At 36.5% G+C, this 14,397-nt stretch overlaps 1 protein-coding gene across 2 annotated transcripts in view; it reads left to right on the plus strand.

Annotated features, from left to right (window-relative positions):
• Positions 1-366: 366 nt before the first annotated feature.
• Positions 367-14,397, plus strand: part of LOC137018700 (RAC-alpha serine/threonine-protein kinase-like) — a 41,324-nt gene continuing 27,293 nt past the window's right edge. Inside the window, exons 1-2 of one of the 2 annotated variants that reach the window (XM_067383407.1) lie at positions 367-461; positions 2,366-2,507. In XM_067383407.1, coding sequence (XP_067239508.1) covers positions 2,462-2,507 — 46 coding nt within the window. In that variant the 5' untranslated portion in view covers positions 367-461; positions 2,366-2,461. The remainder of the gene's footprint in view (positions 462-2,365; positions 2,508-14,397) is intronic. The other variant, XM_067383406.1, reaches the window with a different exon arrangement.

Genomic DNA, 14,397 nt, shown 5'->3' on the forward strand with positions numbered 1-14,397 from the left:
TAAGTTAAACTCAATTCTGTGTACCAAATATGTTTTTAAGCGCTCCTAAAACCCGGGGTGACTGATGCATTTTCCTCCCTTTCTTTCTCTCACTGAGCCACAAGTAAGAGCAGAAATGTTGAATGAAGTGGGTGGCCTCTGTCTCTCACTCTTTCGCTTTATTTGTGCCACGTGACCATCTGTGAGGCCATTGAGTTCATATGGACTGCTGCATTGAGCACAGGCTTTGGTCGCCCGCCCACTTTTTTTACCCTCTCTTTTTCTCCCGCAGCGTGGCGGCTTTGGGAGGGGCCGTTTTCAGAGACAAGCTGCAGTGGCAGCACCACACACATTAGACTTCCCTGGTGCGTTTGGGGTTGTGTGAGACAGACAGACAGACAGACAGACAAAGACATTAGAGAAGGTAGTTGTGCCTAAGAGTTGTAGGTCTGTGTGCACCTTTGCATTTGCTTGCCATCATTGTGAGTAAATGGTTCTTCAGTGTGTATTTTTGGTGTATGCTTATGTTCTCATAGATTATGTGATTGCATGTCAGCTAACTTTTTTTGGCTTGCAGCCTTTGCTTCTCACATGTGTTGCCACCCCAGGGTTAGTGATGGTATGTTTTGTGCATGCATGTGTGTTTTGTATCAGAGGAGTACCTGAAGATCACTGAGGTAGGGGGAGGGAAGTTCACATAGGGTTGTTGTTTCAGACAGCTCTGAGGCAGTAGAATGCCGCTCTTTCTCACTGCATTCCAAGCAGCCGGAGGCTGCATAGCTGTGGGGTGCATCAAGGGCAGCAGGTTTTAATAGACAGAACTCAGAAACTACAGTCAAAGCTATTCCCCTGTTGACACGGCTCATTCAAATACTATACTGTAACTAACCATTGTGCCTTTTAAAGAGTTAATTTGCAAAACTTGTCAATTTGTCTTTATGATTGACTCTGGACCATGCTTATGCACTCTTTTATTGGTGTGAATGAAGTAATGACATAAACAGAATGATTTTAAACTCTGCTTTCCATTTAATACACAAATTTTGATTAAAAATGTCATACTCATGAATGGAGTTAAACACTAAAATTACATAAAATCATTCAAAAGTTAAAATATTATATGAATTTAGGCTATAAATAGCAATATTAGTAGTGGATGCACAATGGCTATGGGTCATTAGAATTCCAATTGAAATTATCAAAATTACTGAAATATTTTTTTTTTTTTGTGTAAAAGTAAAAAAGATCATTCCAGTTTGACCAGTTCATGCTGCCACATACAGGTGTTCCATTGGTTTCATCTGGACCTGATCGCAGGGACTGTTAAGCTCGGTAGTATCACATGTCTAAATGGGAATTATGCATATGTAAATAATAAGCATATGAGGTTAGGCATAGTCAAGCTAGGCATTGTAAGTTCCAGATACAATGTTTTTTTGGGAGAGGAGACTAATAATGAGGTGGGGAATAAAGCTTGTACATGTCTCTTCCACTAATTGGAAATTATAAAGGGATTTTTTGCAGGTTTTGGCATACCTATGGTCTGAAAACCCTTTTTTGAACATGTTTGTTGCCCAGTCACACAAGTTTTGATGGTGAAGAGCATGGCTATGTTGGTCTACCAGCTATACATAATGCATAATAATGCATACATAATGCATACAACATAATGCATAATTGCATAATTACCAGATAAATAAATAATGAGAGAATGCCAAATGTGTGCAGAGCTGTAAAGTAGGCAAAGGTCTGGTGAAAACACTGTGTAGATTCATTCTTTTTCTTCGTCTTCTTCTTCTTTTTTTTTTTGCAGTGTTGTTTTCTTTCTTTTTAACAGACACAATATAAATATATTCTGTAAGAGTCCCATTTATGAAAATTGCAAGCCCACTTTAAGCTGAAACAGAGGAATACATCTACAATAATATTATCTTAAATGGATAATTTACCCAAAAATTACAATTCTGTCATCATTTACTCACTCTCAAGTTGTTTCAAACATGTATGAGTTTCTTCTGCTGAACACAAAATAAGATATTTTGAAGATTATAAGTTACCAAATGGTTGATGGACCCCATTGAGTTCCATAGTATGTAAAAAAAAAAATACTATGGAAGTCAGTGGGGACCATGAACTGTTTGGTTACCAACATTTTTCAAAATATCTTTTGTGTTCAGCTGAAGAAAGAAACCCATACAGGTTTGGAACAACTTGAGAGTGAGTAAATGATGACAGAGTTTTCATTTTTGTGTCAACCATCCCTTTAAGTGACTTTGACTAGGTCATAAATAATTAGTCATTTTTTATAATTGGATAAATAACTATTATGTTCCTATATCTTTTGGTGAAAAAAGATCAGCATTTTTCCCCCTTCTGTTTCCTACAGACCACTTGTCATGCTGAATGTCTAGACTGAAGACACCAAGCACTTCCCACCTTCTGCTCCTGGTCCGAGTAAAAGAGGGTTTTCTCTCCAGCCACAATGAGTGATGTTGCCATTGTGAAGGAAGGATGGCTACATAAGCGAGGTAAAGATTCTGTGAGGGTTTCCTCCATTTTCAGACATGAGCAACAAGAGAAATGTTGTTTTGTTTGTTTCCATTATTACCAATAATGGGTTAGTTTTATAATAATGGGTCCATTATTACCAATAATTTGGCTTAGTTCACCCAAAAATGAAAATTCTGTCATTACACACTCTCATGTCATTCCAAACCCATAAGCCCTACACATCTTCAGAACACAAATTAAGATCTTTTTGATGAAATACTTTCTGACCACCCATAGACATAAACGTAATTATCACTTTCAAGGCCCAGAAAGGTAGCAAAGTTATCGTTAAAATAGTCTGTGAGACTACAGTGGTTCAACCTTAATTTTATGAAGCAATGAGAATATTTTTTGGCTGCAAAAAAATCAAAAGAAAAATAACAACTTTATTCAACAATTTCTTCTCTTCCTTGTCAATCTCCGGCGCTGTTCACATGAGCACAACACATGCGTGTTCATTTTTGTTTTTTTGCAAACAAAAGTATTCGTGATTATAAGTTCATAATTAAATTGTCACATTTATTTATGTAGCACTTTATGCAGTACAGATTATTTCAAAGCATAAATTCTTAAATATTAAACAAATTCAATTTGAGCTGTAAAGCAGCTCTACAAAAGACAAAAGTGCCATTATTCACTTCAGTGTTAATTCAATTTATTTCAATATCAGTGTTGCAAAGCTCATCAATGATGAAACAACTCAACTGTAAAGCAGCTCTACAGAAGAAAATATCATCATTACAGGGCCCGAGCACCGATGGTGTGAGGACCCTATTGGAATTGCTCAGCCAATTCTTCTTCTTCTCCAAAATGAATCACATTTTTGAGGGCCTAAACGTTCTCAAAAACTCATGAAACTTTGCACACGCGTCAGAAGTGGTGAAAATTTACATCTGATATGGGTTTCAGAATTAGGCGTGGCAAAATGGCTCGATAGCGCCACCTACAAAATTTCAATCAAGCGCCCTTCGTGCTACATTTCACGTACAGTTATGAAATTCGGTAGACAGATGTAACAGCCCAATACCTACAAAAAAGCCCCTGGGTGCAAAGTTTGTAAACCCAACAGGAAGTGAGATATTTTGAATTTATTCTCCAAAATTTTGGCAGTTTTTGCCATTTCCACATGTTGTACTTTAACAAACTCCTCCTAGAGCTTTAATCAGATCAACATCATATTTGGTCAGTCTAATCTAAAGGCCTTTGTGACGTTAAATTGCGAAGATCTAGAGTTTTCACTGAAGGGCGTGCCCGTGGCGGCCTGGCAAAGTTCGATGTTTCGCCATGAAACAGGAAGTTGTTGTAACTCGGGCATACAATGTTTGATCTGCCCCAAACTTCACATGTTTTATTAGAGTCCTGGCCTGAAGACATCTATATGACAATATTCAGTTACAGTCATAGCGCCACCTGGGGGCAACAGGAAATTACATGTTTTTACACTGTGATTAACTCCTCATAGAGATTAAACCAGATCAACATCATATATAGCCAGTCTAATCTTAAGGCCTTTGAGATGTTAAATTGCAAAGATCTTGAGTTTTCGTTGAAGGGCATGTCTGTGGCGGACTGACTAAGTCTGATGTTTCGCCATGAAAGAGGAAGCTGTTGTAACTCAGGCATACTATGTCTGATCTGCCCCAAACTTCACATGAGTGATAAAAGTCCTGGCCTAAAGACACCTATTTGACAATATTCAGTTAGCTGTAGCGCCACCTGTTGGCAGCAGGAAGTGTGGCACTTTTACATGATTTTGCCATAATTCTCCTGTATTTACTCGCTCACATGCATGTCGCCCACTGTTCGCTGTATTCCTGAGGCCAACGGGTGGCGGTGAGCCCGGGTGCGAGGGCCCTTTCATCGCTGCTTGCAGCTTTAATTCAACTTGAGTCTGTGTTGATTTCAGTTCAGTTCAAAAACAGTTCAAAGTTCTTCAATTATGAATTCATTTCAACTATAAAGCAGCTCCACAGAAGGCAATAGTGTCTTTATCCGGCTCGTGGTTATGAACTGTCAAACAATTATATTCTGTATGTTTACTGTTCATTTCATATGAATTACAAAGTATACATTTCTACATTAAAATGTCAATAAAGATACCCCCCCCCCCACAACTGGCAGCAAATACAAAATTACAGTAAAAAAAATTTTTTCAGTATATTTTAGTTATTACTTAAGGTAATGTAAAAAGTTTCAAAATGCAACAGCTTGATCAGACAATAATATGAAAAATATTATTATATAAATATTATAAAATGCAAAAATATTATGGTATATTTCGGGTGTAACTATCAAATGAAACATGAAATGAATTATTTAAAATGAATTTAATAATGACAAAAACAAAAACAAAAAAAACATAAAGAGGGACTTTCTCAACATTTTAGAAGTCCACCTCACACCACTGCCTGTTAGCAGTAATATTCACAGTGTGTATACACTGCAGTGGCAAAACTCGCTTTGGGGTGTCTTGTAGCCAAGCGGCAACCTCCCCCAGTTTCTCGTGAAGCCAATACGGAAGTGACTTAAACTGCGATTCATTGACTGGCCACTAGGGACAGGCTGCAGAAGAGAGCAGAATGCCCATGTTAAAATGGCCAAGTTTACAGCAGAAAAAAAACATCTTTACAGTCTGGTTCAAATTGTGGTTTTGGTATGTATAGCTAATTTTGCCCTTCATGACAACTCTGAGGGGGGTGAATTTTTTTTATAACTCAACCGTTTAAATTATAATAAGCCTTAGGGCCCTATAATACACCTGTCACAATACGACGCAAGGCGCAGCGTAAGTGTGTTTGCTAGTTTGCGTCCGGCGCCGTTCGCGTTTTCCCGTTCAGCACCACGTCCTTAAATTAGTAAATGCATTTGTGCCAGTTAGTGTGCCCATGGGCGTGCTGGTCTAAAAAAGAGGTGTGTTCAGGCAAATTGCCGGCGCATTGCTATTTTAAGGAGCTGAAAATAGACTGCGCCATAGACCAACTCAAACCTGTTCTAAATTCTAAAGTCAATGGCACAATATTTTTTTGTTAGAGCACGTTGGTAGAAACTGCGCCTCTGGGCGCGTCCACAGTGCGCGTTGACTTTGCTTATTAGGATGCGCATCACACAAACATGCCAAATATTAAAAACAAAAGGATTACAGTGTAAAAGAATATTATTGTGTAGGCTACATAAATATAAAAATGCAATGATCAATAGTCATTGCGTGTATTAGAATTAGGCTACCTATTTTCAATTCAGCCTATTACTACTTATAATGATGAACGAAATTGGCTAATTAATTGAACAATCGTGCCAATAGACCCCTTAATCGCCTACGTCACTGTGACGTCACCGCTCTAGCTGGAGGCAAAATATAAATAAGAACTAATAGCGGGCGTGCTAAAAGTTTGAGGTTTTTACTTTAAAATGTTGTCTTGTTGTGTTTTTGGCTGCCAGAATAGAAGGAACAGAACTTTTGGTTCAAAACTAAAGTTTTACCAGATCCCGGCAGACATTCCTTCACAGAAGTCAAAAAGATAATTGTGGTTGAAAGCAATACGGCGTACAGACTGGACGGAGACGATCATAAATAATGCTTGTGTTTGCAGTGCACACCTCATATCAAGTAAAATAATCGATGCAAGCTATTTGAAAGCCTGCATTTGCAAGCCCGCTTTAACTTCGCGCACGAGCAGATCGGTTTCTTCGCTTCAAAAGCATTCAGCTTTTCCTCCAACAAATTCCGCCATGTAAATAGCAATCCGCCATGGCGCGAGCGCATCTCGCTCTTAAAGGGAATGGGAGATGACACTCTGATTGGTTTATTGAACGTTATGCCCATTACTCATTAAGAGAATAGGGACAGCCCATTTCAAAAATGCGCCCCGGCGCACGGACCGTTTTTCTGTCGTTAAAATAGCAAAAGTGGATTTGGACACGCCCTGAGTGCACCTGCGCCGTGCGCTTTACACTTTGCGTTTAGATCTTTAAAATAGGGCCCTTAAAGTTCTGCATAATTAAGGGCGTGGTGGTCACTTGAGTGACAGGTATGCCGCTGCTGTCTGTGAGCCGTCATGTTACCTCAGCTAATTCCATCTCTGCCGTGTTTCTGCTTTTTTTCTCTTTTTTTTAATACAATTATAAAATATGGCTTGCTGCATTAATAGTTGAGACAGATGTGCGTCTGTGTAGATGTGCTCGCATGCGGAAGATAAACAGAACACAAGTTGTTGGATCGTCTTGGCATTGGCTAAAAGTTCCTGAGATTTACTACAATGACTATATCCTCTTAGCAAGAGGATATAAAACTCTGACAGCACTGCTTGGATATTATAGCTAAAACTGCTGTACTATTTTAAAAAATTATACTTTGGACACGAGCTCATTTGTTTGTGCAGATCATTCAGAAGAAATGTGATGCAAACAAGGGATTATATATCAATATTTCATGGGTTTAACGCTTTCGTGGACAAAAAAGTACTGTGTTTTGTTTTGCAATGGACATTTTACCAAGTGCCACGGATTGGATTCATCTCGGTATGAAGGTATGAAGTTCCGTTTGATTTTTTTGTTGTTATTTGCACACCCGACACAAATTAATTACTGGAGTTGGAGCATCTATATCTTATAAAAGAAAAAATAAAATAAATAACAACATAGATTAACAGTAAACCTTTATAACTTTCTAATGATATAGCTTGTTATCTTTATTAATACTTTAGATGGTAAGATAGATAGCTCCTGCTAACATGGTCACGTCGATCTAGGCAGGCGTGGTTTCAGCAACCAGTCACATGGGCTACCACCACGTACTGCCTCTTTGCCCATTTTCCCTTATCCGGGAGTGACGTGCGGTCACGTGCTGTTAAGATGGCAGCGGCCTCATTTTCGCTTCAAAACTGCTGTTCAGAACTCTATGGGTGACGTCATGGACATTACGTCCATATTTTTTTACAGTCTATTCTTGTAGCATGCATATTTAATTGATGTTTTTTATTCAGCACATATAATGATTATACTTGCACGCTATTACAGTTGGAAAGATGCAAGCTTTGTTTTGGAATGCTCAAAGTAAAAATGTTGACACATTTTGTGAACCCAGTCGCCTACTCACAATGAAAGCACCCTAAATTGTGATATTTAACATATATATATATATATATAACATCCCACAACACAACATTTATATATATATATATATATATATATATATATATATATATAATGTGTATATATATATATATATATGTGTGTAACAACTGCAAAGCATCCAGTATGTGAATAATATGATTTAAGCATTAAATCCAGCAGAAACTCCTGCACAATCTGCATATTTTTAAACACTCAAGACAGACATCACTACTTGAACTTTACAGCTGTTTGCACAGGATTTCTCAACTTTTGGATGCTCTCGACATCTCTCAACACTTTCTACGATCCACTGTCAGTGCCATAATTTACTGTGCAAGCACAAGCATAAACTCAACTCCCATAGGAATTAATTTAAAACGGTGACAAATCAGTGACAATGTAAAAGACTGTGTGTGCCTATAGCAATTACAAAAGTTGCCATTCTGCTTCTTTTATCAGTTTTTATATTTTGCTACTTTTGTCATTTACTCAGTATTTTCAACATTAGCCAACAACATCATCATATCACATTTTTCTCAAGTAAAATTTCCAACGGTACGTGTCAGTAAGAGGATAATACTGTGTTGCGCTTTTCAAAGCATGGAAATTTTGAGCGCATGTCTGTCCTTGCAAGCCACAGAGCATCAGAGTCATTGGGCCAAAAAGGCAGACGCAACAGTGTGCAAGAAAAAAAACAAAACAAAAAACAGAGGGTGTGGCAAAGCAGAAAACAGAAAAAGGGCTGAATATCAATCCCTGAGGCACTCAGAGTGTTTGCTAGCCTCAGTTTGCCAGGGCCCATGAGGCATGGACTGTCGGACAGTGTAGGGCTGTGTGCTTCTAGGCAAGGTCATTCCAGTTCAGCTATGCAGACAGACACCACCCGTAATGGCACTTTAGGCCCAGATGAAAAGCAGCTCTGCCTTTGCCTGGATTTATGCTGCTTAGTGTGGCGGCAGGCTTGTTTTGCCCACAAGGGATTTGGGAAGTTATTTTTTCCTCTATGTGTAGCCCTGGGGGCATGCAGGACATTGTATTGAATATATTCTGTTGGTTTCACACATTTGTTTTTCTCAACTTTATTTTGACATATGGGATTTGGGATTTGTTTGTTTTCAGAGATGCTTTTCTTAAAGACTTATTCATAATCCCCTTAACTAACTAACTAACTAACTAACTAACTAACTAACTAACTAACTAACTAACTAACTAACATCCTCTGCTCATCCGTCTATAAACTTACTTGATGTCCTTAAGCAGAAGGAAGTCATTGAGTGCAAACTGTGGCTGTGCTTAATCTGGAACAGAAAAGTTTTCACACAAACTTGTTGATTAAGTATACACACACAAATGAGCTGGGCTGTTTGTTTTTCATCACAGACAGCTGCTTAGATCAAATGTTGCTAGTGAAGATTGATCTTTCGCAGAGGGGAACTTCTTGACTTTTACCTGATGAAAGAATGTATTGCTGACACAAATCATATCTAATACTGGATTTTATTTTGGATTTTGAATTGCAGAGTTTTGCTTGATGCTAAATAGGGTCTTAAATATTCAACCATGTGTTAAATCCATAGACCGTTTCTTTGGATGTTTGGGATAGCTCAAATTCCAGGCTATTATAGTTTTGTTTATTTTTTTTATTAACCAATCAAAATTGCAACTGAGAACTTTGCTGAGATGTTACATGTTGTTAAATGTATATGAGGGGTAAGATTTGCCTAATTTAACATAGAGACTGGACAATTATTTACAATGTATTCAAGCAGAACATTTATTGTCTTATTATGAGTAAAAAAAGTTTTTATTATAAAATAAATTATCAGTAACATAAATGAATAGTATTTCCTTTTAATAAAAAGGTTATTTTCTGTCACACAGTTAAAACCTGACACACTCCCTGGACGATCATGTGATATGATCTTACTGTGCATGTGTTTGTGTGTGTATATCAGTGCAGAAATGAGTCAGCAAAAGCAGTAGCTCATTTTTAAACTGCTTGTGTGGCCACGCTATCTTTTGTGTCGTTTCCTGTTTTCAAGAATCCGACTCTTAGTTACCAGAAGTCCCACATATGGCGGCATTAAAATAAAAAAAAAAGACAAAGAAATGAAAATACAACCATAAAACCCCAAACACCAACATCAGTCATGACTTCTTAGTGTTGTTTTTGTTTTTTTGAGTAATCGTATGCAGGTTTGTGTAGGTGGCAACTACTCTCGACTGATTAATAATGTGAACTCTGGCATTTGACAGAGACAGTCTTGCTCTTATTTGATCTTAGGTTTTTTTTCACTCTAGTTGAGTTTGTGTGAACCTTATCTTGAATAAGTTATTCAGAACTAAACAGCAGTTTCCTGTTTGTTTTGATGGCTCTAGATAAGCTCATCAAATAAAGAAAATTCTCATCTTTCTCTTTTATAGGGGTTCAGGGATGCCCCTTCACTATTTACCTGAAAGTAGTGCCGGGTACTTTCCCAGCAAGAAGAAATGGACTAGTCGTATGTGTGGACTTGCAATCTATGTGGTTTAAAGGAGAACAGCCAGTGACAGTTGTACTGTAAATTTGTGTAGTTTACAAGAATAGAAATAGTACAATTTGACTTATTTAGTTTACATCTTATTTCCTGATTGTAAACCTCTAATACAACATTTAATTATTATGTATTTATTCACTAATTATTCACTCATATCATCCTGTTTTTTTAGTAAGATGACAAGTAATGAGTAATAACTTAAGTGCCCTCTACAAGTGGTAACAGAATAAGATAGATTGGCCTAGACAAAATTTTACAGGTGCCATAAGATATTTTAGCTTTCTAGACCCTTCAAATCCCAGTTCATTTAACATTTTCTAGTTGAAGTAAATTTTAGGGATGCATGATACTGGAAAAAACTGACATTGTTTTTCTGTGATATTTATTGTAATATGGAAAAAAATATACCCAGATGACTTAAATAGCTTAATCATTCTACAATGATTGGGGTAATTTTGTAGGTGAGTCAATCTGCATAGAAAATAATAAACAAATTACAAGCATAGATAAATACAATAGTATGGAAGTAAAATAATGCCAAATGTTTTTGAAATAAAAAGCTTGTTGAATTGCACTATTTGAAAAAAATATGCATTACATTAGCTGTACTTGCATTTAGATGCACTGTATTTTTAAGGCTTGCATTTTTATGGGCTGAAATTCAACATGGTCGTATATTTAGGCTGTGAATATTTCAATTAAAAATATTTCACACACATTTTCATTATTAAAAATTCAATAATTCATATTCACCTTTTAGATTTCACTTCCAAAATATTCATTCTGTTTAAAAATACAACCTATAAAATTCAACTAGCAATTTTCAGTCCATTTTATTTCGCTTTACAAATTCGCTTCCACAAATTCAGTGGCTCAAATTCGGCAGAAAATTCAACATTTCACATCCGGGAACTGCAGGAAGAGCAGTAGAGTGCCGATGCATCATCTCTATCTGCTGTTGGTCTTCTTCACCAGCAGGTGCCGCTAGCGGCTGTTTAAGACGAGATCACGGCTAGTAAGTCATCATTCATTCATAAAAACAGATTTACAGAAATGGAGCAAGCGGTAAGTGAATGTGTGATGATTATCAGGGCCAGTATAAATGCAGAAAAGCTGATAAAGACACAAAAGCTGCATTTATGTTTAATTCAGTGTATTTACGCTTACTTTCCCAGTGTAGCTACAGCTTTCTCTCCAGTGAACAAGATAACGTTATTGCCCGATGCTGGTGTATAGATCAAACGTTAAATCTGAGATAGACATATATTTTTCTCTGTTGTTTAGTTTCCTTAACTTTATATCACAGCGCTGTGTTGTAATACTAGGGCTTCCCTCATCCGTCATAGCTGCCATCAGGACATATAAACTCTTAACACAGCTTAATGGACTCGTACAGTGATATAAAAGACCAAACTCGCACCTCATTTGTGATGTAGGTTAGACTATATAGGCTCCAAGAAAGCAGATACTGGCATTAAGTTGATTTGACGCTGAAAGTTTCTATTATGATATTCGCAAATTTAGGGACTGTCTCTAAAGTTACAACATTATGTATTCACGTTTCTACCTTCAATAGCATTTAAAGAGAATGACTTAGTCACAAAACCAACTGTAAATTGTTCATCTAGGTGTCAGGTATAATGCAAACCTTTTAGATTTTTGATGTTTATTAAAATAAAAGGTAACACTTTATATTAAATAGTTGATATGAACGAACAATGAACTGCACTTCTACAGCACTTACTAATCTTTGTTAATGTTAATTCCAGCATTTACTAATACATTATTAAAATCAAGAGTTGTATTTGTCAACTTTAGTTAATGCACAGTGAAGTAACATGAACAATGAACTGCTGTATTTTTATTAACGTTAACAAAGATTAACAAATACAACAACAAATGTGTTGCTCATGGATAGTTCACATTAGTTAATACATTATGAACCTTACTGTAAAGTGTTTCCAAATAAACTGTCAAGTAATATGTAAAGATTGCTATGTATTTCACTACTGTATTGGATCATACAAAAAAAATGCCATAATTTAAAGCTCAATAGCATTTGATGAGAATGATTTACAATCACCAAAACTACCTGTGAAGTGTTCATCTATAGGTGCCAGGTCGAAGAGTGATGCACCCTTCTCTCTCACACACACACACACACACACACACACACACACACACACACACACACACACACACACACACACACACACACACACACACACACACACACACACATGTTTGTTTTTGTGAATTGTGGGGACTTTCCATAGACTTCAATGCATTTTACACTGAACAAACTGTACATTCTATCCCCCTACCCTGCCCCTACCCCTAAACCTAACCCTCACAGGAAACTGTGCAAACTTTTACTTTTTCACAAAAACTCATTCTATATGATTTATAAACCCATTTACATTGTGGGGACCGCTGGCTGGTCCCCACGATGTAGGTGAACTCAGGTTTATATTACATCATGGGGACATTTGGTCCCCACAATGTAATATAAACAAAAGCACACACACACACACACACACACACACACACACACACACACACACACACACACACACACACACACACACATATTCAAACACACTCAACTCAAAGTACATGCACATATACTTTTTCTTTTTTTTACACATTCATCACACAATTAGTTCTACTTAGTTAATTTTATTTCTACATTTAATTTAAAATTTGTATAAGCAGGATAATCTATGATCAGGTAAAATAAAAAATGAACAAAGTAAAAAAAAAATTGTGTGATGAACGTGTAAAAAAAAAAAAAAAAAAGAAATAGTATATATGCATGTACTTTGAGTGGGGTGTGTTTGAATATGTATATGTGCATGTGTGTCTACAAGAGTTTGGTAGAAGGTAGAAACGTGAATACAGAATGTCGTAACTTTAGAGACGGTCCCTAAATTTGCGAATATCATAATCAAACGTTCAGCATCAAATCAACTTTATGCCAGTATCTGCTTTCTTGGAGCCTATATAGTCTAACCTACATCACAAATGAGGTGCGAGTTTGGTCTTTTATATCACTGTACGAGTCCATTAAGCTGTGTTAAGAGTTTATATGTCCTGATGGCAGCTATGACGGATGAGGGAAGCCCTAGTATTACAACACAGCGCTGCGATACAAAGTTAAGGAAACTAAACAACAGAGAGAAATATATGTCTATCTCAGATTTAACGTTTGATCTATACACCAGCATCGGGCAATAACGTTATCTTGTTCACTGTAGAGAAAGCTGTAGCTACACAGGGAAAGTAAGCGTAAAGACACTGAATTAAACATAAATGCAGCTTTTGTGTCTTTATCAGCTTTTCTGCATTTATACTGGCCCTGATAATCATCACACATTCACTTACCGCTTGCTCTAATTCTGTAAATCCGTTTTTATGAATGAATGACTTACTAGCGTTGCTTTGGTCTTCCTAAACAGCCGCTAGCGGCACCTGCTGGTGAAGAAGACTAACAGCAGATAGAGATGATGCATCGGCACTCTACTGCTCTTCCTGCAGTTCCCGGATGTGAAATGTTGAATTTTCTGCCGAATTTGAGCCACTGAATTTGTGGAAGCGAATTTGTAAAGTGAAATAAAATGGACTGAAAATTGCTAGTCGAATTTTATAGGTTGTATTTTTAAACAGAATAAATATCTTGGAAGTGAAATTTGAAATGTGAATATGAATTATTTAATTTTTAATAATGAAAATGTGTGTGAAATATTTTTAATTGAAATATTCACAGCTTAAATATACGACTGTGTTGAATTTCATCCCATAAAAATGCAAGCCTTAAAAATACAGTGCATCTAAATGCAAGTACAGCTAATGTAATGCATTTTTTTTTTTCAGTTAGAGCAATTCAACAAGCTTTTTATTTCAAAAACATTTGGCATTAATTTACTTCCATACAATAGAACAAAAATACAAATGAAATAAACAGTGCTTTGTTCTTCAGGTAAATCTGTGCTATTGAGGCACCATTAAATATGAACTAAAATGTGCTTTTAATATACTATCTCTGTATTTAAAAAATATATTTAGTTACCACTTGTAGTACATTATGGGTTCAAATGTACTATAAGTAGTATCTAAATATTTTTTTTAAATACAGAGATAGTATATTAAAAGCACATTTTAGTTCATATTTAATGGTGCCTCAATAGCACAGATTTACCTTATTACCTTATTTATTTAG

The sequence above is a fragment of the Chanodichthys erythropterus genome, chromosome 4, assembly GCF_024489055.1.
Source record: "Chanodichthys erythropterus isolate Z2021 chromosome 4, ASM2448905v1, whole genome shotgun sequence".
Taxonomy (NCBI): Eukaryota; Metazoa; Chordata; class Actinopteri; order Cypriniformes; family Xenocyprididae; genus Chanodichthys; species Chanodichthys erythropterus.